Source organism: Mytilus edulis, chromosome 7 (assembly GCF_963676685.1).
Source record: "Mytilus edulis chromosome 7, xbMytEdul2.2, whole genome shotgun sequence".
Lineage (NCBI taxonomy): Eukaryota > Metazoa > Mollusca > Bivalvia > Mytilida > Mytilidae > Mytilus > Mytilus edulis.
In genome coordinates this window covers 10,707,041-10,733,222 of record NC_092350.1, presented here as the reverse complement: position 1 = coordinate 10,733,222, position 26,182 = coordinate 10,707,041, and the positions used below count along the sequence as shown (strand labels likewise).

The 26,182-nt window shown below is 31.7% G+C and overlaps 2 protein-coding genes across 2 annotated transcripts in view; one reads left to right on the top strand and one right to left on the bottom strand.

Moving 5' to 3' along the window:
- The window catches only part of LOC139529919 (26S proteasome non-ATPase regulatory subunit 2-like), a 31,175-nt gene extending 11,822 nt beyond the window's left edge, over window positions 1–19,353 (bottom strand). Inside the window, exons 1-15 of the mRNA XM_071325889.1 lie at window positions 19,094–19,353; window positions 16,232–16,288; window positions 14,043–14,207; window positions 13,299–13,420; window positions 12,643–12,867; window positions 11,842–12,000; window positions 11,094–11,238; window positions 10,270–10,330; window positions 9,614–9,760; window positions 8,911–9,017; window positions 8,382–8,509; window positions 7,984–8,071; window positions 7,119–7,281; window positions 5,867–5,968; window positions 3,750–3,820 (exon numbers count right to left, since the gene is read on the bottom strand). Coding sequence (XP_071181990.1) covers window positions 3,750–3,820; window positions 5,867–5,968; window positions 7,119–7,281; window positions 7,984–8,071; window positions 8,382–8,509; window positions 8,911–9,017; window positions 9,614–9,760; window positions 10,270–10,330; window positions 11,094–11,238; window positions 11,842–12,000; window positions 12,643–12,867; window positions 13,299–13,420; window positions 14,043–14,207; window positions 16,232–16,288; window positions 19,094–19,180 — 1,827 coding nt within the window. The 5' untranslated portion in view covers window positions 19,181–19,353. The remainder of the gene's footprint in view (window positions 1–3,749; window positions 3,821–5,866; window positions 5,969–7,118; window positions 7,282–7,983; window positions 8,072–8,381; window positions 8,510–8,910; window positions 9,018–9,613; window positions 9,761–10,269; window positions 10,331–11,093; window positions 11,239–11,841; window positions 12,001–12,642; window positions 12,868–13,298; window positions 13,421–14,042; window positions 14,208–16,231; window positions 16,289–19,093) is intronic.
- The window catches only part of LOC139482952 (osmotic avoidance abnormal protein 3-like), a 41,911-nt gene continuing 35,075 nt past the window's right edge, over window positions 19,347–26,182 (top strand). Inside the window, exons 1-6 of the mRNA XM_071266979.1 lie at window positions 19,347–19,522; window positions 20,784–21,021; window positions 22,293–22,408; window positions 24,281–24,450; window positions 24,958–25,191; window positions 25,615–25,998. Of these exons, the coding sequence (XP_071123080.1) occupies window positions 20,788–21,021; window positions 22,293–22,408; window positions 24,281–24,450; window positions 24,958–25,191; window positions 25,615–25,998 (1,138 nt within the window). The 5' untranslated portion in view covers window positions 19,347–19,522; window positions 20,784–20,787. The remainder of the gene's footprint in view (window positions 19,523–20,783; window positions 21,022–22,292; window positions 22,409–24,280; window positions 24,451–24,957; window positions 25,192–25,614; window positions 25,999–26,182) is intronic.

The following is a 26,182-nucleotide window of genomic DNA, read 5'->3' as shown; positions in this document are numbered from 1 at the left end:
ACAGTTGTAATAATAAGTTAAAGTGAAGTTTTTGACTGACTCTTTGAAGTCAGAACATAATTTGACCAGTGTAAAACAAAATACATTTAAATATTGAATAATCAATATGCAAAATAAACTTTTTTATAGTCCTCATTAATTATTGCGCTGTATGGGGACCTTATTTCCACTGTCTTTTATTTGGCTTTTCCGTACATTTTTAAATCAATACGAAGAAACTAGACTTAAAAGTTGAAATAAGTTTAGATGGGACTGACTTTTTGAAGTCAGAACACTATTTGACCTGTTAAAGTCAGTTGACAGGAAAAAAATGTCCAATCAAAGTTAGGTGTTCTTCCTCTAATCCCCCTCCCCACTAAATATCAATCTGCTACTGTTGAGTTAATTAATTACTGAATTTTTTTTAGAAACAATTCAGTCAAATGGTTATTAAAATATAATTTTTTTTTGCAACCACAATTCAGTTCCATGTGTTAACTTAACAGAAAAGAAAAGTCATGAAAATACAGAAATAATACAATATTTTTTTTTTTTTTTAGATAATTTGATGAAAATCTTTAAAAAACAAAATGCATTTGAATATTGAATATATCAAATAAAAATGTTCCATACATTTTAAATCAATATGAAAATCCTGGACTTAAAAGTTGAAATAAGTTTAGTTTTGACAGACTCTTTGAAGTCAGAACATGATTTGACCTGTTAAAGTCAGTTTACAGAAAAAAAAATCCAATCAAACTATGTTTCTTCATCTTAGCCCCCCCCCTTTTTCCCTTATTTGAATCTGCTACTGTTGAGTTAAAAAAAAATTAAGAAACAATTCAGTCAAATGGTTTTTAGAATAATGTTTTTTACAACCAAAAGTTCTATTTGTTAACTAAACAGAAAAAAAGTCATGAAAATACGGAAATAGAATAAATTTTTAAGATATTAATTTGATGAAATTTGTTAACAAAATACATTTGAATATAAAATATACCAAATACATTTTTGTATAGTCTTCATTATTGTGACTTAAGGGGACCTTATTTCATCAGTCTTTTATCTGGTTTCCCATACATTTTAAAATCAATATGAAAATCCTAGACTTAAAAGTTGAAATAAGTTTAGTTTTGACTGACTCTTTGAAGTCAGAACATGATTTGACCTGTTAAAGTCAGTTTACAGAGAAAATTAAATCCAATCAAAACTAGGTCTTCTTCTTCTAAGCCCCCCCCCCCCCTTTTTCCCTTTTATCTGAATCTGCTACTGTTGAGTTAATTAATTGATAGGTTTATTAGAAACAATTCAGTCAAATGGTTTAAAATAATATATTATATAGACTAAAAAGTTGTAATAATTAGCTAAATTTATAGACTAAAAAGTTGTAATAATTAGCTAAATTTATAGACTAAAAAGTTGTAATAATTAGCTAAATTGAAGTTTTTGACTGACTCTTTGAAGTCAGAACATAATTTGACCGGTTTAAAACAAAATACATTTAAATATATTGAATATGCAAAATAAACTTTTTTATAGTTCTCATTATTGTGCCGTATGGGGACCTGATTTCCTCTGTCTTTTATCTGGCTTTTCCGTACATTTTTAAATCAATATGAAAAAAACTAGACTTAAAAGTTGAAATAAGTTTACTTGGGACTGACTCTTTGAAGTCAGAACACGATTTGACCTGTTAAAGTCAGTTGACAGAAAAAAAAATGTTCAATCAAAACTAAGTCTTCCTCCTTTAAGCCCCCTCCATATCTGAATCTGCTACTGTTGAGTTATTTAATTCATAATTTTTTTTAAGAAACAATTCAGTCAAATGGTTTTTAAAATAATGTTTTTTAAAACCGAAAGTTCCAAATGTTAATTTAACAGAAAAAAAGTCATGAAAATACAGAAATATAATAAAAATTTTTAAATAATTTGGAGAAATTTGTTAACAAAATACATTTGAATATTAAATAATAGTATACCAAATACACTTTTTTATAGTCCACATTTTTGTGACTTTATTATTGGGTGTCTTTTATCTGAGTTTCTTATACATTCTTAAATGCATATGACAATCCCAGACTTAAAGTTGCAATACTTAATTAAAGTATAGTTTTTTACTGACTCCTTGAAGTCAGAACATAATGTGACTTGTTCAAGTCAGTTTGCACAACAGGATTTACCTCAATGAAATATTAAGATATCAAAAATATACCAAATTATCTTTTATATATATAGTTCTTATAATTGTGACTTAATTTTTTGTGATAGTTTTTTCTACTTGTATCCATACATTCTAACAATCACATCACAATCATGATAATGCACAACTTTTACAGAACTTTGCAAGCCATTTAGTTTTTGACAGACTCTTTTAAGTCAGAACATGATTTGACCTGTTTAAGTCAATTTGTCCGAACATGCCCATTTGACCTGTTTAAGTCAATTTGTCTGAACATGATTTGACCTGTTCAAGTCAGATTGCAGAACAAATTTTCCAATCAAAGCTAGGTGTACTTCCTTTAAGCCCTGCTTCTGAATCTGCCATTTGTGAATTTATTTGATAAATGTTTAGAAACAATTAAGTCAAATGGTTATTTATTTTAGGGGATCTTACATATATTTCTTATGTCTGACGTTCCCATACTTTCATTTAATATCATATGTCAGTGCCCCACTCTAAAAATTTCAATAAATTTAGTTTTGGGCTGCCTGTTTTAAGTCAAAACATGATTTGACCTGTTTAAAAGAAAATGCATTTAAATATTGAATATACCAAATATTTTTTTTTTGTCCTCATTGTGACTTTAGGGGACCTTAATATTTTCTCTGTCCCATATCTGGCTTTCTCATACATTTTTAAATCAATATGACAGTACTAGACTTAAAGGTTGAAATAAGTTTAGTTTTGACTGACTCTTTGAAGTCAGAACATAGTGTGACTTGTTTGAGTCAGTTTGCACAACAGTATTTACCTCAATGAAATATTAAAATAATAAATGTTTTGCTCTTGATAAATTTAGCTAAAAGTGGATGAGAATAGATCCCTTATTTTTTCCTTGGAAGATTTGAAGTATTGTCATGGTACTAGTTAATGTATCCAATATTGTATTTTGTAAATCTTTTGATATTGACAGAAAATTGTATGATCCATTTTTTCTGCTTTGGTTTTTGTTTGTATTTGGAAATGATTGAATTTGATGAGATAAATATATTATGTTAAGATTCTGGAAAGAAGAAGGTATGATGAGCCCCACTTTTTAAACTCTTTGATTCGAAACTAGTAATCATTATATTTTATGGAGATTGATAACAAAGTGGTAGAAATGACTGCTTACAGTCAGAACAAAAATGACCTCTCTAAGTCAAAATGCATTAAAAAGGGACATAAATCTTATTAGAATATGAAGATATTAAGTCACAATATTTTATGCAAAAGCTGACCTATGGAAGTCATTTTATGATAAATTAAAGTCTGACATAAACTGACCTGTACAAGTCATATTCTGTTGAGTGCAAGAAGGGAGACAACACTTACATCAAATTATATCTGACCTATGGAAGTCATTTTATTCTGACTTGTTTATGTCAGAGCTCTGACTGACCACAAACCTAGTCTACAATATTTAACGTTTGTCATCATGACCTTTAAACAAGAGATTCCTACAGGGTACTTAATATATTTAAATATTGATCCCTAAATATGAGAAAATCCAGTGTTCCCAAGTAACTTAGGTCATATAATTTCTAATTCCTCATAGAAATACCCATACCTCATCTTTCTTTTCATCATGCTCAGAACATATATGTTGTAGTTTCTGTATCTTTAACACATTTCCTGTCCCTGTATAAACAAAGTATTAATGATTAGGATTATCTTGAAAATAAAAGGACATTTAGATACCCACATTACATAACTAGAGGCTCTCAAGAGCCTGAATCGCTCACCTGACTCTACTTTGGTTTTTGAAATCATATAAAAAAAAGATAAAATTTGGCTACAAAGTAACAACACTTGGCCACCACTTCATTAAGAAAGGAATATTTATGCTATGTTTGATTTCATCCAATTCAGTGGTTCTCTAGAAGAAGACTTTAGTATGCATGTCCCATAGGGTCCTATGTTAAACAAAGTCACCCCACTGGCGACCATCTTGGATGTTGGATCGGCTACAAAGTAACAACACTTGGTCAGCACCTCATAAGGAACATTCATACTATGGTTGGTTTCATTCCATTTAGTGTTTCTCTAAAAGAAGTCATTTGTATGCATTTCCCATAGGGTCCTATGTTAAACTAAGTCCCCCGCTGGCAGCCATCTTGGAAAATGGATCGCCTACAAATTAACAACACTTGGTCAGCATCTCATAAGGAACATTCATGCCATGTTTGGTTTCATTCCATTCAGTGGTTCTCTAGAAGAAGTTCAAAATGTAAAATGTTAACAACGACGCTGGACGCCAAGTGATGAGAAAAGCTCACTTGGCCCTTCAGGGCTCGACATTACCGATTGTCCGGGACAAGTGGACACAGGCGTCAGGCAAGTAGATTCACCATACTACTTGTCTGATGGGACAAGTGAATAATCGATGTCAGATGTAAACTAGATCAAATTCAAGACTTAAACATTCCCAAAAAAATTGAATGATTGTTTTATTGATTATACAAAATGAAATAAATATTCATTGATAAAACGTATTTGAACATGACGGCAGCGGCTGACTAGGGGAATATAATTAAGGGAGGAGGAAACCAATGTTGATGCTTCTTCTTAGTATAAGCCTCCTTGAATTAAGAGCACCTCTATATGGAGTTTTACCTTAACTTTAAAATTTTAAATTAAAGTATGTTTCATTTGATTTTGCTTTTATGTATAACATAATATGTAAGATTTTCAATTATGAATTCGGAGAAGTGAGTTAAAAGTTCAGACAAGTTGATTTTTCTTGCAAATTGTCCGAAGGGACAGGACAAGTTAGAAAAAATGATATTGCAGAGGCCTGTCCTTTGGGCCAGGTGAGGGCTATTTCAGAAAAAAAATGTATGGGGGTTGGAAGGCACATTGTATTAATAATACATGGGTGATGGGTATCAGAGCTACTTTCCACACTAAAGTCACTATAATGCACTATAATTCTCAATTACAATTGTCTGGGTGGCGGGTGCTGACAAAAACTGCCTTCCACCCCCCCACACACATTTTTTTCTGGAATAGCCCTGAGCTAAAAAGTATGTGCTTATGAGATAATATGCTCTAACAAACCGGCAAAGAAGGTTTAAAATAATTTTTTTTATAATATTAAAACTGCCATCTTTTATAATCAACTACAACTTGTACAAGAACATTCCATAGAACGAAAGAAGCTTTTGTGGGCAAGTTCACATACCCAAGGCCCCCAACGTTAACTTAAGGACTCATACATATCTGCTGGAATCAGTAGATCTATTTACTACTGAAGATTCTTTTTTTTCCCCTAATATTTGATATTGTTGTTTTTTTTAAAATCTGTACACAAGGAAAATGTGTACTTCATTAAATATTTCAATTCTTTCAGTTCACCAGTGCCCGCAAATCTGACACACATTTGTATCATACAAATAATAATGAATCCACTGTATAAGATATTGTTCTAGCTAAACACAATAATTAATACAGGATGTTTTAACAAGCCCTCATTTTGGCAACAACTTAGTGATGATGGTCAGTCAGACAGTTCAAAAGTATTATATCCTTCATATATTTTGTTTCACAGTTATATTAATTGTTATTGCCACTGGTCATATTGACTCAATGCAAATCTTGTAAGAAGTATAACTTTGCTTTGTCTATCTATTTGTCTTTCTTCAATCACTCTATCTTTCTATTTTTATAGTTGAGATAAAAGCATACCTGCATATGCACAGACTTCTACTAACAACATGGCCATTGATTTCAGTGGCTCTGCAATAACTTCTAATGCCATTAAGGTGGCATCTACAGCTTCCTGTTTACCTGTAAAAAAATCATATGAATCATTTTCTGTAATAAAATTTGTTTTAGCTCATAAAGAGAAATTTGGAAATCAGGGATTTTTTCTTTTTTTTTTCTATCCTTTATCAAATATCAAGGCAATTTTCATTTGTGACTGACTATGAGGTAACCTGCATATTGGCACTTTTGGAAAAAAAAAATCAATAGTCTTAATTGTTGTTTTTGTATTATAAGTAATACTTGACAACAAGAAAAGCATCTGGATGTTACCATTTTCTTGCAAATAGCCTTATTAGTCAGACTGTGGAAAAGTTGTGAGTGAATATTGTGGCAAATCTTGCACTCAAACAAATATAAAGCCATTTCCCCAAAAATGAGAAAGTTTCACTGGATTTTGTAATTTTTCTGTCAGTTCTCATTACAGTTGGTATTCCTTCATTATTATAAACACATTTTTCAATGTCAAGAAAAGTTCCTTATACATCAGTTTTAGTATATACAGACATTGCAGCCACAAACACTGCAACCTAGTAGAAATGTACAATCTGTAGATGTGGGTTGCTTTCCCCTTTTTACATTATTTATGATATTAGCAGAACTAATAAGCTTCTTTAATAAGCCCAGATTAATCCACAATAGTCATAAACCTTGATTAAAAGTAAAGTTTTTATGCCCGATAGTAGAGGGGCATTATGTTTTCTGGGCTGTGGCTCCGTTCGTTCGTCCGTCCGTCTGTGGTTCTGTTCGTCTGTCCAGGTTAAAGTTTTTGGTCAAGGTAGTTTTTGATGAAGCTGAAGTCCAATCAACTTGAAACTTAGTACACTTGTTGCTTATGATACGATCTTTCTAATTTTAATGCCAAATTAGATAATTACCCAATTTCACGGGCCATGGAACATGGAAAAGGATAGTGCGAGTGGGGCATCCGTGTACTTTGGACACATTCTTGTTGCAATATGTTACTTACCAAGATAAGCCAGTGCCAATCCCAAAGCTAGATATCTGCCGTGTGTATCTTTGAGATCTGTTACTTATTAAGATAAGCCAGTGCCAATCCCAAAGCTAGATATCTGCCGTGTGTATCTTTGAGATCTGTTACTTACCAAGATAAGCCAGTGCCAATCCCAAAGCTAGATATCTGCCGTGTGTATCTTTGAGATCTGTTACTTACCAAGATAAGCCAGTGCCAATCCCAAAGCTAGATATCTGCCGTGTGTATCTTTGAGATCTGCTTCACTTCTCTCCATCATGGTTTGTAGAATGGTGGATGTTACATCAGCATTACAGCTTCCTACTGCTATCATACCACAGGATAAAGCAGCCATTCCTATCACCTACAACATAAACAACACATTAGAGGGAGGATTCTATAATTTATAGACTGAATGGTTTTGTTAAATAATGTAAAATTAAAAAAAAGAAAGAAATTATTGTTACAGCCAATTGCATTGAGTGTGTAGGTAAAGGTAATATCTTTGGTTAGCTTGCTTGCTAGCTGAACTGTGAAGTCATTAGGTTAGGTAAACTACTCTCCTAGAGTAGACTAGTCTAACAGATAACAAATATATCTGTTTGTAGGACTAGGCTACTTTGAAAGGAGGGTAGTTTACCTTATCTAATAATGACTTCTATCTTCTGACATACAATGAAGACATGTTTCAACAGCAAATCACAATCAATGAAACACAATCATAACATGATTTAATAAATATCCTTAGCATAGCTACAAAAATGACTACAAAGATTGGCCTTCCCTAAACCCATGGCTATTTCTGCAAGGGGGCAATTAATGTTATGTTATTACCTACATAATTACTTGTAGCTATTTTTAATTCAAGCTGTTACTTGTACAATTGAAAATCTTATATTAAGCTCATTTTAATAGCTATGTAAGGTATTCTTTGAGAAATCAATTAAAAGCTCAGTGATAGTAATTATCCATTAGTACAACAAATATTCCTCCCCACACACACAGAATCATTACCAGTACATTTTGTTAGACCAGAAGCAAGGGGTCTAATTAACTACAAACTTACTTCCATAGTACATTTAGTATCTCCTAATACAGGCAGAATTATTGCTAGTACATCTTCTCTGTTAGATCCAGCATAGGCTAAACCAAGTCTGAAAGAAGTCAATTTTCTAATCCATTAGAAAAAGTGTAAAGTATAACTTGTTGCATGTTTATAATTAAGAATTCAACTGTTTAGATTTTTGTGTTGAATTTTTCAGTTTAACTTATATACTTTTATTTCATTCCCATAAAGTTAGAAATACAATTAAAAAAAAAAACTAAAGGTCAAATATTAAAATTTTGAAGTAAATGTATTTCCTTAAGATTATTAGTAAAGACTTTATTATAAAGAACTTTGAAAATATAATCTTACCAATTGTTTTTTTTATATATAATTTTATGACTCAAATATTGACTAACCCAACTATAGCACCAATTCTCATTATAGCTGTATTGTGCATTACATAATCTGACAACAAGGCAACAGCTGGATCACATTCATTCCTAACTCCAGAGTTAACAATACCACAAGCAAGTAATGCCCCTGCCTGTAACAAAAATAAAACATTGTAAAGTTAAGGTCTACAATTTTTAAGAAATGTTTCTTCAAAATCAATATTTTATTATCAGTAAATGAAAAACACATATTTGTTAACATACAATATATATCTGTTGATCACTTTGTTAAATCTAATCTGGTTTTAATTCTTTGCTTATAAGGACATAACAAAAAGTTTTTGTCATTTTGCTTTTTTCTCCAAAATTTGTAAGGTGTGTTTCAATACAACAAAACCAGAGTATCCTAAAATGTCTTTTAAAGAAAATCAGAAAAAATCCTAGTAAGCAAAGCGTGCACACATAGTATATGTTTCATCAAGATTATTTCAAATCTAGTTTATTTTTGAAAAGTTGACTCAGTTTGATTACATAGTATACTTATAAATCTTACCTTTATAAAGTCTTCAGAGGAATATAAATATTTATCTATCTGTGTTAATCCTCCATCTACATCCCATAATAATATTAAACCTAACGATGCTGTAGCACTTAACATACCTGCAAAATATTGCAATTTAATAGAAATCTGAAAATTTTACAACCTATAGTTTTTCACTAAAACATCATAAAATGTAGGTATATTTGTTCACTTAGTTTTTATCCAAACTTTCTGTTTAGGTATAATTGCAGCTTGCATGGATTTTTTTAATAAATTGTAATTACCTAGAAAGGTTAATCTGAATTATACAGTATTCACAATGACCTATTATAGTTTATAATTTTTTTTATCAAATTAAAAATTTAGTAATTTGCCAACAACTCTTAAATTTGAAAAAAACCCAACAAATTCATCTATTTTGTTTAAGTGCCTTAAAATACTATGAACTATTGCAAAACCTTTTATTTTATTCCCCAAATTTTGTGCTAGTGCTTATTTGTATAGAAATTTCTACTGAGTTATCACAAATGCTACATAAACTGTACATATCATAATGTGTGCAAATGGTTAATGACATCAGTCAATGACTGGATTGTATCCCCAAATGGTTAATGACATCAGTCAATGACTGGATTGTATCCCCAAATGGTTAATGACATCAGTCAATGACTGGATTGTATCCCCACACAATATTTATAAACTATAAATAATTTACCATGTTCCTTATTTTTATACAACCATGTATTTCCATCCTCCATTAACAGTTTATCCTGACCAAAAGCAGCATTAACAAAACCATTAACAAAGGATGAAGCTAGATTTTGTCTTGCTGAATCTACTGTTGTACTTGGTAAACTACTTCCTGTAACACAAAATAAGAAAAATATTTAGTTAAAATTTCTTGAAACAATGTTCTTTTCTTGTTCTTCAACCTGTATTAACAAAACAGTCTATTTGTATGTAAAAAGGCCTTTGGTAGTCTTGTACATTTTTTAATTTTGCTTCATTTATATGTTTCAGAGTTTAGTGTGACTTCCATTTTACTGTTAACAAGTACTTAATATTGATTTAGTGGCTAGCTGAAGCCTGCCAACAGGTGCTGTATTTTCTCGCTGTGTTCTCTTTGGTTGGGTTGTTCTTCTCTTTCACATATTCCCCATTTCTATTTTCAATTTTATTGATGGATAACTTTTTAGTGTTAAAATTAAATATATACTTCTGACTGCTTGTCTTTAGCATTCTTATCCAATATACTTTTAACATTAAATAAAAGTTTGCAAAATACACCATATTCTGAAATTGTCAATTCGAACATCAAATTAACTGTCATTGTTTTATACTGTCACTAAGCACTATAAATAAGGGACTTACTGCTTTGTTCTAGATGAGATTTATAAATATCTTCTGGTACTTTTGGTTCCATGATATCCAACTACAAAATTAAATAGTTTCTATATATTATAGGTGTCAAAATGTAGGATATATTTATAACAAAATATCTAATCATCAGAAAAGAAATTATTATCAAACTTGAACAAGACCACTTCTGTGTGTTTATATACTTTACATTGCAAACAATGTCTACTCATCATTTTAAAAGGACACAAAACAGACCTACATGTATAACTTACCTTTTTTTATGAAATGTTATTATTTAATTAATATGATTTGGTTTATTTTGTTTAGGACAAATGATCCAACCATATTCTTCTTTCATGAACACTCAGCTATATTCTCTAATCATGGTTTTATATAACTATTGTTTGTGTAAATGATGTAAAAAATGTTTAATTTATACAGCAACTAGTTGTGTTTACTTCCTAAATATAGTAAAACAGCTATATTTAGTGCAATGTCAATTTCATCATTGAACACTTTGTCCACAATCAGGGGTCCATTAAGCGATGAAAATAAGTTTGAAATGTGTGTTCTAATTTAAATAGCTGTCAATGTATTTAAAATTTAAGTTGCAGTATAAAAACATTATTAGGTTAATGTCATAAAAATATAAACTTTTTTGTACTCGGTAGAACCTCACCTTTCTCCAGTATCTCAGTCTCATACAAAAAACTTAATATTTTTCTGACATTTACCTAATATTGTATATTTATTTTGCCATTTCAATTATATAATATTTTTGATACTATGGAGTTAAGATTGAGCTTCATGCTATAAATCTATAGATCAGCCCTTACCTCTCTAGCTAAAGCTAAGAAGTTATTATTCAGATGAGCATTAGACATAATTTCTGTCAATTCATCAAATTCTTCTATATCATCTGGTAGTTCTAAAAATATCTGTTGTCTTCCTAACATGTAGGCTAACTGTTTCTGTACCAATCTGGAAATAATAAAACATTAATTACCAACATGTATAATTTACACATTGACTTCATATTTTATTTCTCTAGACTAATTTTAAAATGCACTCAATAAAATACTTGCAAATAACTGGAGAATGTGTCCATGGGACACAAATGATGCTTGTATATAAGTTTATAAAGGGACATAACTAGAGAACTCTAATTTAAAGATGATCTGTGTTTTATGTAAATAAGCATTGTGTTCAAGTTTCTTAACATTTGGTTGAGATAAACTAATGTAAGAGAACAGAAACCAATTTTGAGACAAATGCATATACAGACAGACACAGGTAACACTTCATGCCCATTTAAGCCTAGTGGAATTGTCTTTTTTTTTTCCTTTTAGGCTTTTTGGTATGCTGTCATCAGCATCTCTTAGACTACTGTTTTAAATTTCTCTACATGTCTTCAACCTTTTTTTCATACCAAAAAAATTATTCTTGCTTTCAGTTACTATAACTTCAGTTATTTCATATTGAAAAGTAAATACAGTAAGTATCTGAGATTCCCATTATCAAATTTAACAGTGCTAAAATTGACTCACAATTTACACATTATCATATCGTATAATTTCGACTTACATATCTTTACAAGACATAAATATTTCCTCTACTAGCTTCATATCATTTAACTGCATAGCAAATCTAATGGCTTGTGGAAACTGGTTAAATTTACGATATAAATCTACAGCCGTCTTCATAAGGGTGATGTTCTCTGGGTCTGGTACATAGGGAACACAACTGAAGTAAAAGCATTGATGTTTAATTGATATGAACTATCCATTCTTCATACACAAAATTTATAATCATAGAATTATAATCATGTTAATTTGGCTAGTAAAAACACAACTGATTTTGTTTCTTTTGAATAAAATCATTAATCATAACATTTCAAATGAGTACAACTTCAGGAATTCTGCCCTTCATCAGGTCATAGCAGATATTCTCCATTCATGAAAATATACTATTTTCAAATTTAAAAGAATGTCAGTAATTTTATCCTGGCCTTAAACTTCTTTCAGACTTTTGAAAGAGTAAGAATCCTTCCCTTATAGAAATTCATACTGTGATGTTTAGTTCATGCTATAAGTTTTTGCCTACAAAAGAAAGTTATGTACAATTTATTGGATCATATGATATATAAAGATACAGATGATCTTCTTAAAAGAATGAAATAAATTAATAATATGTTTGACTTTAAACAACCTTTGCTATATTACAGTGACCTATGTTTTTTACTGGTGACAGATTGCTTGAGTACGTAGAGAGAACCAGCAGCCTTCTGCCAGTCTGCAGGGAAACTGAAATTCTTGCCAATTCACTGAAACCATCGTATGCAGCTTAATTAGTATTACTGATCATGAAACTTGAGAATAATCTTACCTAGTCAAATATAAACAAACTCTAGGATAAGCATTTTCGTCAACATAATTTTTAAGAATGTCTAATTTCTCTATTTCCATTAACAGATCACAGGCCTCTGCCTCAGCATTGTGGTCCATATGATACGGGACAATTTCTTTGGTCATTGTTAACAATTTGTCTCTCATTTCTGTGTCCTTTACCTCCAGATCACTCCATTCCTGTGCAACCTGACCAGCAATATGTCTATAAACAAAGTAAAAATGCATTTCAAAAGAATTTTTACCCTTTTATCTAACAATTTCTAATAGTCTTCTTAAGGTTGCATTATATCTAAAGCCTCTGCTGTAAGTTTTTAACATAAACTTTTCTCATTTATTTAATTAACCAAAGATAATAAATTAAAATGTTATATTGACTTGATAATTTCTGTCCTTTTTATATGATTACTAAGGCAAAAAATTCATACTTGTGTTTCCACTAATGTGCTGTAAAAAATAGGGTTGGTAGGTAGGCAATATCCTTTTATTTTACAAACATTTTTTAGCTGGGGAATCAGCCTGACTTTAACATTGCTTGATCCAAAATGGCATAAAAAGTGTTAGGATAGGCACTAAAAATTAGGGAAGGTAGGGTTTGCGGAAACACATGTATTATCTCTTTTGACCTAAACTTACCTGACATATTCATGACCCCATGAGCCTATTTCTTCCTTTGATCCCAGTATTCTGTACTTTAAGCTCTCTCTTGTATCTGATGTTGTCATTCCTAATACTGATACAATGTCAGCACAAAATCTCTACAAAAGTACAATAAAATAATACCTTCAATTATTCCTCATTCTTGGTCTCAACTTATACATATCAGTAACAATAAGTAGACCAATAACACTGCAAAATGTAACTTATCAATCCCATACAATCTCTCTATTTTTGAATGTGAAACAAGAAGCACTTACATGCAAATCATAATTTAACGATAAGATGTTAATTCTTCATTCAACATTTGTTCAAATAGTTTTGCAATATAATATTTTAGAAAAGTAATGTCTTAAGCTATGTACATGTATAATATACTTATTATTAGCCTGTGGCTGTGCTAGGTTTAAGGGAAGGGGTGAAATTTAAGCATGTCTACAGTTTTAAGTCTTTTTTTGGGAGGGGTCTGAAATGTATTCAACATTAGACCAGGGATTTTCATAGAAAGTTTTGAATGTAATTTGTTTTTATAACAAATATTACAACCATTCAATAACCTTATAATTACTTTTTTTATAAATAAATAAAGATCCAAATCTAAATACTAATCATTAAGCACAATCAGTGTATTATTTCTAATTTTTTTAAAACCTCTCAGACAAAATAATATCATATATTAAAAGCCAAAGGATGTATTCATATTAATGAAGGAACGAGACTCACTTTTGTTGTATCATCTTTGATCTTTTCATACACTTCTTTCAGAGATTCATAATGAGGTCGAAGGAACTTCAGTGGCTTAGGTACAGATGTCATTGATGTTGTTGATGCTCTTATCTGTGATCTCAGACTTTCTAATGCTGGCTTATAAAGTTTTTGATCTGATTCCTGTAAAATTGAAATAATTGGCTTAATCATTCCAAGTCAAAAACAATATACACATAATACATGTATATTTTCATAAATATTGACTTTACTATTCATATTAAACAAACATTATTTGATTCAACAGTCAGAAATTTATGAAATGAAAGACAGGATATAAACACTTATAGGTCACTTTACTCCATTTAAGGGCTATTCCAGAAAAAAATGTAGGGGTTCAGGGGGGGGTGGGGGTGGGAAGGCACATTATATTAATAATACATGGGTGATGGGTATCACTTGGGACAGACAACAACATACTATCATAGACAACATTTGTTGTCGAGTGGTTTTCTTGGATTTAGTAAACACAAATAAAACACTCCTCAGGTTTTGGATTCTGTTTATTATGATAACGAAAAGGTTGTAAACAAAAGACCCTCACACTTAGATGCGAAGGTCAATAACAATATCCCCTCATGGGATGGAATCAACAGTACATAGTCATGATAGTAACTCCTAAATGAATAATATGGTGACAAAGTAACACAGTGGCTGAGTATAAAGTCTCAACATTTTCTCAAATGGACATCAGAATTGGAATAAGTTTGTATATTTCAAAATGTCTGCCTTCATGCTGAGTAAAACCAAAAGAATACTTTTAAGAACAAGGAGATTTCCCTCCACACATATACACATGATTTAACTGACCAATGAGAATAGACAAAGTGACCAATACTGACCATCAATACAATAAATAGGCATTTAAAGAGTTCACATACCAGAACTCAGGTCATCACCTTAATTAGCATATAAAGATAAACAAAACAGCATGCTATATTCTTTTAATATTGACATAAGATTCTATTCTGTAAATAAGTAAACAAATCCAATAAATACGTTCCAATGGATATTTTATTATACAGAAAACTATAACATCATATAGATCAAAGAACAATTCGGAAAGTTAAAACTATATACATACAAACCATTTAAATTTCACCCTTCAACACATGTAATTTTTTTAACACATTTACCCCTTTCAACACTACACAAAAAAATAGAAAAATGGCTGCTGCTGCTGCATTTTTTTGTGTTCATTCATTAGAACAGTATATTCCTTTTCAGACGGCTGTATCTTTTTTATTAAAAGAGATACAGAGAAAGTTATTGCATGAAAAATGCTCAGGAGAGTATGAACTGTAATGTTAGGCAGTTATTTCAGTAAAAATTTTATCAGGTTACCTGCATTTTCAGGTAATTAACAGGTAAAAGGTGTCATTTATTACATTTGTGTTGAATTTTGAATAAAAACTACTTTTAGTCTTTATCTATTTTGTTGTTTTATCTGCCATATAATAAACTAAAAGAAGACTCCAATTGCTCAACTCCATAGTGTATTGCACCATACATAACGTATTATGTAATCGTGGCACAAATCAGTTGCTCCGTCCTCAAAATTTTCAGTCAACCTCTGTTTTCCCCCCCTTTTTCTACGTCTCGTAATGATGGATCAAATCATATTTCCCACAACAATTAAATGTAATAAACACATTGAGATAACAAGAAACCTTTTAACTAATCCTTGTTGTCAGTTTTGCCATAGAAATGCTGAAATATTTCCATATTTACAGTTTCGTTTCTCATTTCCGCTATTTGCATTTGTAAAAATATTTGTTTTTATCTTTCTTCAATTTTCCTTCTACCGCATGCATGATATTACAATAAAAATTGCTGGGATTTCAAGTGCAAATGAGACCTTGTATATTCTCGATTCATATAAGGAAAAATTAGAGAGGACCCGAATGAAAACCGAATGGTTTAAGAGTCCTGATGAAAAATCTGTTGTATTCGCGGCATATGCCGCGAATAGCAGTGGCGGACAGCACATGTCATCGCGGCATATGCCTTGTATAGTGTTGAATTGAAATTAAGTGTCAACAACAGCCATTCAATAACCATTTTTTTTTTATCTTCTCTATGAGGATGCAAAATGTAGTAGGTTTAAACATGCGTGATGTCTTGTATATATATATATATGTACAAACCTTTAATCTTTCTACCAACATGTTTAATTCTTCTTGTAACTGCTTATCTTCTTCTGACTGAAATAAAAAATTTATTATAAATTACTGTAAAACAACATTCATAATTTAATTGTCAAAGAATGGGATCAAATATTTGTGTTTGTTTTAAAATATAACAGTGCACGTGGATAGTGAAAAAAGAGCTTTTAAATTGTACTTCTTTGAATCTTAGAGGGTGCAATAAAAATGCTTCAAAAATTAGAACCTTTGCAGATATATTTGTCTAGTGAGAATAAAACACTTCCTTGTGTACAACTAGCATGATCAGTAACAGTAATTATATCCATTTTCCCATAGAACTGGACCACATGTTAGTTCACCAACATTATTAGAACCTACTTGTGTGTCTTCACAGATAATAATATAAAAGACTTCTCAATCTCATCTTATTCCTTTTCTTTTTTGTGTGTGTTTGATATCCAATACATTTTATCAATTTCATCAGGCATTATATTCAATGGATTTAAAGGGCAGCTCATCAGATATTTAAGATAATATTTACATCATTTTCCTTGAAGGATGTACCAGATTAAGAGCAGTCTGCACCAAAATCTTTTTCAACTACTAGTCCGAAGACTTATATTCCAACATTTTTCTTATTGGTCAAAACAAACTTTTGCAAAAACTTACTAGTCCGAATGAAATTTTACTAGTCTGGGGCATCGGACTAGTGGCTAACCGTGCAGACTGTTAAGAGTCTTGTTTTGCTAAGGTTGGAATTCTATTGATGGCTGACAAAAACTGGAAGAAGTGTTAAGGTAAATAATTTATGTTTGCTTTTTCCCTCTTTCACACCACCTTCGTGACCTTAATTTGGTGTAACTTTTGAAAATAACTATGGGGAATAAGTTTGTGACAAAAATTTTAAAGGTTACATTTTTTTGCATGTTGTTTTGAACAAAAGATTTAAAAAAAAGTGTCAAATCTTACTTAAATGGTGATGAATTTGAATTTACCAGCGTTTTCTGTTTATTTACATGATTCATGTATTTGTTGTGTAGAAAAGACAAACATGTTGCTAAAATACCAGAAAACATTTTGTTGTATAGAAATATTGAAGAATCTGTTGACATTTCTTATCTAAATATATGACCTTAGAATTTTTATCTGATTCCTTGTGAAAAATAAAAGAAACTACAGCTTACTTTAAATGTTGAGAAATTAACACAAGAATGACAACATGTTTGTTTTGTTCACAGTACACCTTATCGCTAATTTTCCGCCATTACTGAACATCATAAAAGTTTCCCTTAAATTTTAATGTCATATCAGAAAACATGTGACGCCACAATGAAAAAGTTATTGTTGTATGACATCAAAAGTTCAAGCAGAACAGATTCTCAAGTCAAGCTGCACAGATTTCCAAATAGCGATTAGGTGGAAGTATAATGTCCATAATGTCCATAAGCTTAAAAATAAAGATTTCTACAGTATTCCAGGATTATTACAGTGCGATCACTTAAGAATTCTAGTCAAATCTGCACCTGGTATAGTCAAATTGGCACCTGGTTAAATCGGCACCTAATGTAGTCAATTTGGTACCCATTTTTTTTTTAAAGTTTTTTTTAAGAAAAAACATCAATAACTACCTGTTTAGGATTAAAACAACAAACATGTTAATTATTTGATTGATAAAAGTGATTACTTAATTAATGAACGGAATAGTCTAATCAAAACATCAGTCAAAGAATGTTGAGAAAACTTCAAACAAATTACTAGTAATAGTTTATATTATAATTATTCATATTATATCAACTATTATCAGATGCCGATTTGACTATAATTAGGTGTCGATTTGACCAGGTGCCGATTTAACCGGGTGCCGATTTGACTTTTTCTTTAGGTGCCGATTTAACTTGTACCCTCACTTAAAAGGTAGGTCAGTAGTGGTTTTTCTTTTTGCGATTTATGAATGGAATGTGAAAAACTATATCTCGAGTGAACGCGATTGATAGTTTAGATTATTTTTACCGATAACCGCTACGAAATTTCAGCTGACAGCGACTATAAAGCTTAATATATGTGTTGATTACTTTTGCATATTATGGGGACGAAGTCCCCAATTACGGTAGAAAAATCAATAAAAAAAAAAAAAAAAAAAATCGGGAAAATTTCCCGAATTTTTCATTCTACTAATGAACTCAAAATCGTTAACTTTTTTTTCAGATCTACTTCCTGTTCCAACTTTCTCTGCTTTTGCACAGATATCTGTCTTGTTTGCATGAGACTTTGAAAAAAATTATATTTATCAGTCTAGTAAAATATAAGATTGGATCTCAATACAAATTCAATTTTAATAATTGTTTGATATGAAAAAACGTTACCTGATGAAAGCGTTTCTTTTGTTTACATCGAATATGACGTCATAACTTAAAGAACGTCACAGCTAATTCCCTAACAACAGAATCAAAATTGGGAATGTTATGTACGGTATTTCTGTTTCTTTTATCAACGTGATTGAATTAAAACAGACTTCGTCCCCATTCACAGGTTATGCCTGCCTCATATTAAAGCCAATAAAGGGGGAGGGTCACATTCTATGATAAAATTGCTCACTTTGAAATAAATGACCAGAATTTACACTTACAAAACTTTAAGAGTCTGGACAATCAATCAGTACCCACAAAAATCTAAGCCTTTGAGGCATGACATTATCCGACAGCATTGCACATGTTTGGCATTAAAATGTTTATGACAATGCAGTTTTGGAAATTTCGACGTCCCTGAGGTTTTTATCAGACAATTTAACGACATAAAAGATTATCGAATTGTTTTTCCTACTAAATTTCCTATTCATTAGGTTTAAGATTTGTTCTCTAGTACCAATTCTGGTTCTTTATCGCCTTTTTTGACTTTCTTTTCATCCTTTTTCTCCGGTGCTACCGGTTCCTCTTTTTTCTTGTCAGCCATGTTTGTTGGTCTCTTGAAATCTCGTTAAATAATAAGTTCAAATTAAAGATAAAAAAAAATATAAAATGCGGTGATGACCTTTTAAAATTAATGAGAAGAAACAAAAGATTTATAAAAATAAAAAAATAAAATATAAAACTAGAACTGTTTCGAAAATTTTGTCGTCGTTTCCCGTCATGCACTGCAAAAATATTTCTAAAGAGGAAGAAGATATTCCAATGAAATTTTGTTAAAATGTCTTTAAACTGCTCTGCATAGTTTAATTTTCGAACTACAGTAATTTCATAGCTTTTAATTTTAATACAGCTTCAACTCATATAGTTGGTACGACATATATTTTAGGTAATATATGAAAATTTCAACTTGAAACTGGATAGTTTACATAGTTTCCAAGGAAACATTTTCTTGAAATATAGTAATATAACTATAATATTGAAGTTAATTGTAAATTATTACATCGAAATCGCTTTCCATTTTTATGCCTAGTTCTTGAGACACATTTTACACCACACCCTACCCAAAAAAAATAATAGGGACTCTTCATACCTGCCAAGTTAGTTAGATTTTAACCTCTGAAACTTTAAACGAGGAAGACCCCTCACCCCAGTTATAACAGCTGAGGGGGAGATTTTGAGAGAATGACATTTTCAAATTAGATATAAGACCGGTTAACGTTTTCATCTACAAAACACCAATAATAGTTAATAAATTAATGCTTTATTTTCAATTTGTGGGGATAATCTTTTCAAGATAGTGAAGGTGTGTTTTCATAGCCCTTTTCAATACACCTTTTTACTATTTGTCGGTCTATCCTGCACATCACAAAAGTTCATGTTAAATTTTGACGGGGTTGTTCCCAACCTGATAAATATGAACAGGACTTAAAATGGCTAACTGTCACAGAAGGATATTTCTGTTCTGTGTGCCGTAAATACAGCACTAAAACAAGGAACAGGACAAAAACTAGGTTCTATAGGCCATGCATTCACAGGTGGCAGTCCTGCAAAAGCCATCATGATCAGATTGAGATATTCGAGATGCACAAAACTAATTTGTCAAATGAAAGGCTAGCAGTATAAGCATAAGAATGGTTCAATTTCATTTAATGTGAATACAATACTAATCCTTTTTTTTGTGACCCCCACCCACAGCAAAATAATAAACCAGGTCGTATGTATTAAAAAAAAAATCACCCGATTGCAAGTGTTTTTTTGCCAAACAACCACCTTACTTACCTTAGTTAAAAAATTTGTAAGGGTTCCGTGGAACCCAGTGTTTCGCCTACTTCTGCTGTTAATCACAAACTCAACAAAAATGATGAAAGAAATCAATAAAAATGTTCCTCTTGTGTACAATATCTTTGTATAATATCTTTATATGTAACCTTTAATGAGACAGGATTCAAATGAAGATTTTTTTTTATAAGAAAGAAGTTTTCCTGTTCATTCAAACATGGATATGACTAATCAATGTTAGCCTTATTGTAACTTTCAGCAGTCTATAAGTTTTGAAGGTTGAAAAAAGTAACATGTTATTTTCAATATTGAAAGAAAGTAGACATATTATGATAAACATATTGATATAAATTATTTTCAAATTTCAGAAAGATGAGTGAAGGAGAGTGTGTAAAGGTCATTGTGAGATGTCGTCCCATGAATAAAAGGGAAAATGACCTGAAGTGTAAACCATGTCTCTCTATGGAGTCAAAAAGGGGACAATGTACAATAAAAAATCCTGGAGATCCTAAAGCTCCCCCTAAAATGTTCACCTTTGATGGTTCATACTACACAGATTCAGTTACAGAGAATATTTACAATGAAATAGCCTACCCATTGGTAGAGGTAAGATCTTACAGAGAATATTTACAATGAAATAGCCTACCCTTTGGTAGAGGTAAGATCTTCTCTTTCTATATATAATTTGTAGTTTATAATTCTAATACAACATAGTTTGTAACATTCATTTAAATTGGATTATGTCACTAATTTATGGCACCACTTCACAAATGATACTATGCAAGCATATGAGCAATCTCAGACAACATATGAAAGATTTTAAATGTATGATTTAATTTTATCTGTCAGTTTCATTACAATGGTAACTATAATATTGTATTGTAAGCTTCAACGGCATCACTTGGCCATTTGATAGTCACAAATACCTGTTTTCTGGATTTGCTAACATGTTGTCAGTAAACTTAAAAAGCAACCATCTTATCACCAATTGGTGCCATCAGAGCTTAAAATACAATACAGTTACCTCCTAATTGTACAAAGGGAAACATTTAATTAAATGGAAGATTTGAATGCTATCTTCACTGATCACACTCTACCTAAAGAGGATGTTTCAATACTAAAAAAAGTACTTATGAAATGTTATGAAATGATCAGTTGATGTTGCTATTACTATCAGTGTGCTTTGGCTAGATTATTGAACATCTGATAGGAAGAAGCTTGCCTTATGACATAAACAAAGGAACAGTATTGATTTGATGTTATATTGTTTTAAAAGATGCTGTCTTTACACCTAATACAATCTATATTAGGCAAATTTATAACATTTGTACATCATTGAAATATGTACATTATTTCTTACTTCAACAAACGAAGACAAAAGAAGATAAAAGAAGTTACCTTTGTTTTCAGGGTGTATGTGAAGGATATAATGGTACAATTTTTACTTTGTTTTCAGGGTGTGTGTGAAGGATATAATGGTACAATTTTTACTTTGTTTTCAGGGTGTGTGTGAAGGATATAATGGTACAATGTACAATTTTTACTTTGTTTTCAGGGTGTATGTAAAGGATATAATGGTACAATTTTTACTTTGTTTTCAGGGTGTGTGTGAAGGATATAATGGTACAATTTTTACTTTGTTTTCAGAGTGTATGTGAAGGATATAATGGTACAATTTTTATTTTGTTTTCAAGGTGTATATGAAGGATATAATGGTACAATTTTTACTTTGTTTTCAGGGTGTGTGTGAAGGATATAATGGTACAATTTTTACTTTGTTTTCAGAGTGTATGTGAAGGATATAATGGTACAATTTTTACTTTGTTTTCAGGGTGTATGTGAAGGATATAATGGTACAATTTTTACTTTGTTTTCAGGGTGTGTGTGAAGGATATAATGGTACAATTTTCGCTTATGGTCAGACAGGTTGTGGTAAATCATTTACTATGCAGGGTATAGTTGATCCTCCTACACAAAGAGGTGTTATTCCAAGGTAAATATAGTCATTGTAAAGATTAAGTCACAACTGATAATTCAAAATTAAGACAAAAATGCTGTACTACATACATATGTAGAGATAACTTTTTTTATTAATAATGTTCTACTAATATTTTATTTGGTTTGATATGTTGAATCAAATTAATTTCCCAGTGAGCTGATCAGTATAACATTTCAGATAACCTTTTTCTTCACCGAATGTAATCATGCTTATCATTGTGTAACCAATGCAGTTCTGTGTCCCCACCATAGGCTACAGGGGCATTGTTACCCTTGACAGTCTTTATGTCCCCATCATAGGCTTCAGGGGCATTGTTACCCTTGACAGTCTTTATGTCCCAATCATAGGCTACAGGGGCATTGTTACCCTTGACAGTCTTTATGTCCCCACCATAGGCTACAGGGGCATTGTTACCCTTGACAGTCTTTATGTCCCCACCATAGGCTATAGGGGCATTGTTCCCCTTGACAGTCTTTATGTCCCCACCATAGGCTATAGGGGCATTGTTACCCTTGACAGTCTTTATGTCCCCATCATAGGCTACAGGGGCATTGTTACCCTTGACAGTCTTTATGTCCCCACCATAGGCTACAGGGGCATTGTTACCCTTGACAGTCTTTATGTCCCCACCATAGGCTACAGGGGCATTGTTACCCTTGACAGTCTATATGTCCCCACCATAGGCTACAGGGGCATTGTTACCCTTGACAGTCTTTATGTCCCCACCATAGTCTACAGGGGCATTGTTACCCTTGACAGTCTTTGTCCCCATCATAGGCTACAGGGGCATTGTTACCCTTGACAGTTTTTATGTCCCCACCATAGGCTACAGGGGCATTGTTACCCTTGACAGTCTATATGTCCCCACCATAGGCTACAGGGGCATTGTTACCCTTGACAGTCTTTATGTCCCCATCATAGGCTACAGGGGCATTGTTACCCTTGACAGTCTTTATGTCCCCACCATAGGCTATAGGGGCATTGTTACCCTTGACAGTCTTTATGTCCCCACCATAGGCTATAGGGGCATTGTTACCCTTGACAGTCTTTATGTCCCCACCATAGGCTATAGGGGCATTGTTACCCTTGACAGTCTTTATGTCCCCACCATAGGCTACAGGGGCATTGTTACCCTTGACAGTCTTTATGTCCCCACCATAGGCTACAGGGGCATTGTTACCCTTGACAGTCTTTATGTCCCCACCATAGGCTACAGGGGCATTGTTACCCTTGACAGTCTTTATGTCCCCACCATAGGCTACAGGGGCATTGTTACCCTTGACAGTCTTTATGTCCCCACCATAGGCTACAGGGGCATTGTTACCCTTGACAGTCTTTATGTCCCCACCATAGGCTACAGGGGCATTGTTACCCTTGACAGTCTTTATGTCCCCATCATAGGCTACAGGGGCATTGTTACCCTTGACTTTCTTTCTGTCTATCCGTATCAATTTTTTTCTCACACTCCTAAGTTTACTTTTTGCAAATTTGATGAAACACAATGGTAAGAACCAAAACTGACCGACAGAGTTTAAATTTGGGCAGTGAGTCATTAATCATTTTTGAGTTATGCTCCTTTATAATTTGGAAAAATTGCAATAATATTCGTTTCTATTCTATTTCTTTAGTTTGCATCATACAAATTTTATGAAACTCATACACATTGCTTAGAACCACATCACACAGTGACAGAGTTCTAATTTAGGCAGGAAGTCATTTTACATTATAGAGTGTTTTCTTTTTTTAACTTGGTAAAGTGGGGCCAGCGTGTCCTCAGACACTTTCTTGTTGTATTATTTTAAAGATACTCTTACTTAATCTTTTTTCCCACAGCTTGTGATGATATATGTTTATTTATATTTTCAGAACTTTTGACCATATATTTGAAACAGTTTCGGTAATAGAGGGTACAAAATTTCTGCTGCATGCATCCTACTGTGAAATCTACAATGAAGAAATCAGAGATTTATTGAGTAAAGATGTAAAAGCCAAGTTAGACTTACATGAACATCCAGATAAAGGAGTTTATGTCAACGGTAAATAATGTGCATTTATATCATAGCATCATTTGGTAACTTTTAAAGATGTTTAACTTGAAAAAAGGGGAAGTGTTTTAGTGACAATCTTTTAAAATTGAGTTATTGCCCTTAGTCTACATTCTATTAAAAGTTGGTTTCAGATTAGCCAGTGAAAATTTGCATACAGATAATTCAAAAATAAGTATGTTTTAATTGTACTTTTGATTAAGTATAAAGGCTAAAATGTTTCTGATATGCAGATATTAAATATATAACTAGAAAAACAGACAAACTATTATTGAATTTTTATTTTATTATGTTTGTTTAACAAGAACAATTTACTGTGTCAGTTATATTTAACATCATAATAAAACAAGTAATCACTAGTATCTGTGACCATCTTGTTTTAACGTATGTTCTCATACTTAAACGTCTTGGTTATCTACTATTTAAGGGGAACATATTTGAACATTTTTTTTAAAAAAGGTAACTAAGCATAAGAACTTGATGAATTTTCTTTTCCAGGATTAACTATGCACCCAGTACACAATGTAGCAGACTGTGAGAAAATCATGGAAAGAGGTTGGAAAAACAGAGCAACAGGGGCCACATTGATGAATGCTGATTCATCACGTAGTCACTCTATATTTAGTGTCATGTTAGAAATGAGTCAACAGGACGAGGCAGGAGAAGATCATATCAGGGCAGGAAAACTCAACTTAGTAGATTTGGCTGGTAGTGAAAGGCAGGCAAAAACAGGTCAGTTCATTGTAGCATCACCTAGAAGCAAAATTGAAATTAATAAAAGACAATTTTCACTTTGGTACGTTTACATTTACATTTCTTATTTCACAATGCTTATGTTACTACATCGCATACAAAAAATAAACATTTTTTCAACGATTGATTTCAAATGTGAATCCTGAAATTTCTAACAAAATGTAAATAGTGATCCACATGATAATTATCTATTTCTTAAACTCAAAAATTTTACAATGCATAACTATAAATAATTATCAAACAGAAATGATTGATCCAGAAAAAAATGTCTATTCTAGAGGACCATTTGTTAAAAAATCTCAACAAAGTGTATTAAATTTAGCAAGATCTAATGGTTTTTGTAAGTGAATACTCCATTCTTTATATTGATGTACCCAACATACTTACTTTGCCATTTTTCAGGAGCTACTGGTGCCAGGTTAAAAGAAGCAACCAAAATTAATTTGTCATTGTCAGCCCTTGGTAATGTAATTTCTGCACTTGTTGATGGAAAATCTAAACACATACCCTACAGAGACTCAAAATTAACTCGTTTGTTACAAGACTCTCTTGGAGGTAACACAAAAACTCTGATGATAGCCTGTCTGTCTCCTGCTGATAATAACTATGATGAAACATTGAGTACATTGAGATATGCTAATCGTGCCAAGAATATTACAAACAAACCTAAGATCAATGAGGATCCTAAAGATGCTTTATTAAGACAATACCAGGAGGAGATTGAGAAACTGAAAGCTATGTTAGCTGGAAAGATACCAGTAACAGCTACAGATCCAAGCTCATCAGGTAAGCTAACGATATTTAGTTTTTGAAATTAATCAAAAGTATTCAAAGGTCTTAAGTATTTTAACCCTGAAAAAGTAAGTTATTTAAAGCAAGGGTACACTCATTCAAATCAGCTACATACATTTGTAAGAGCATAATCATGCCATTTCTTTAATTTCAAATTAGTTTTGAAAATAGGACAGTG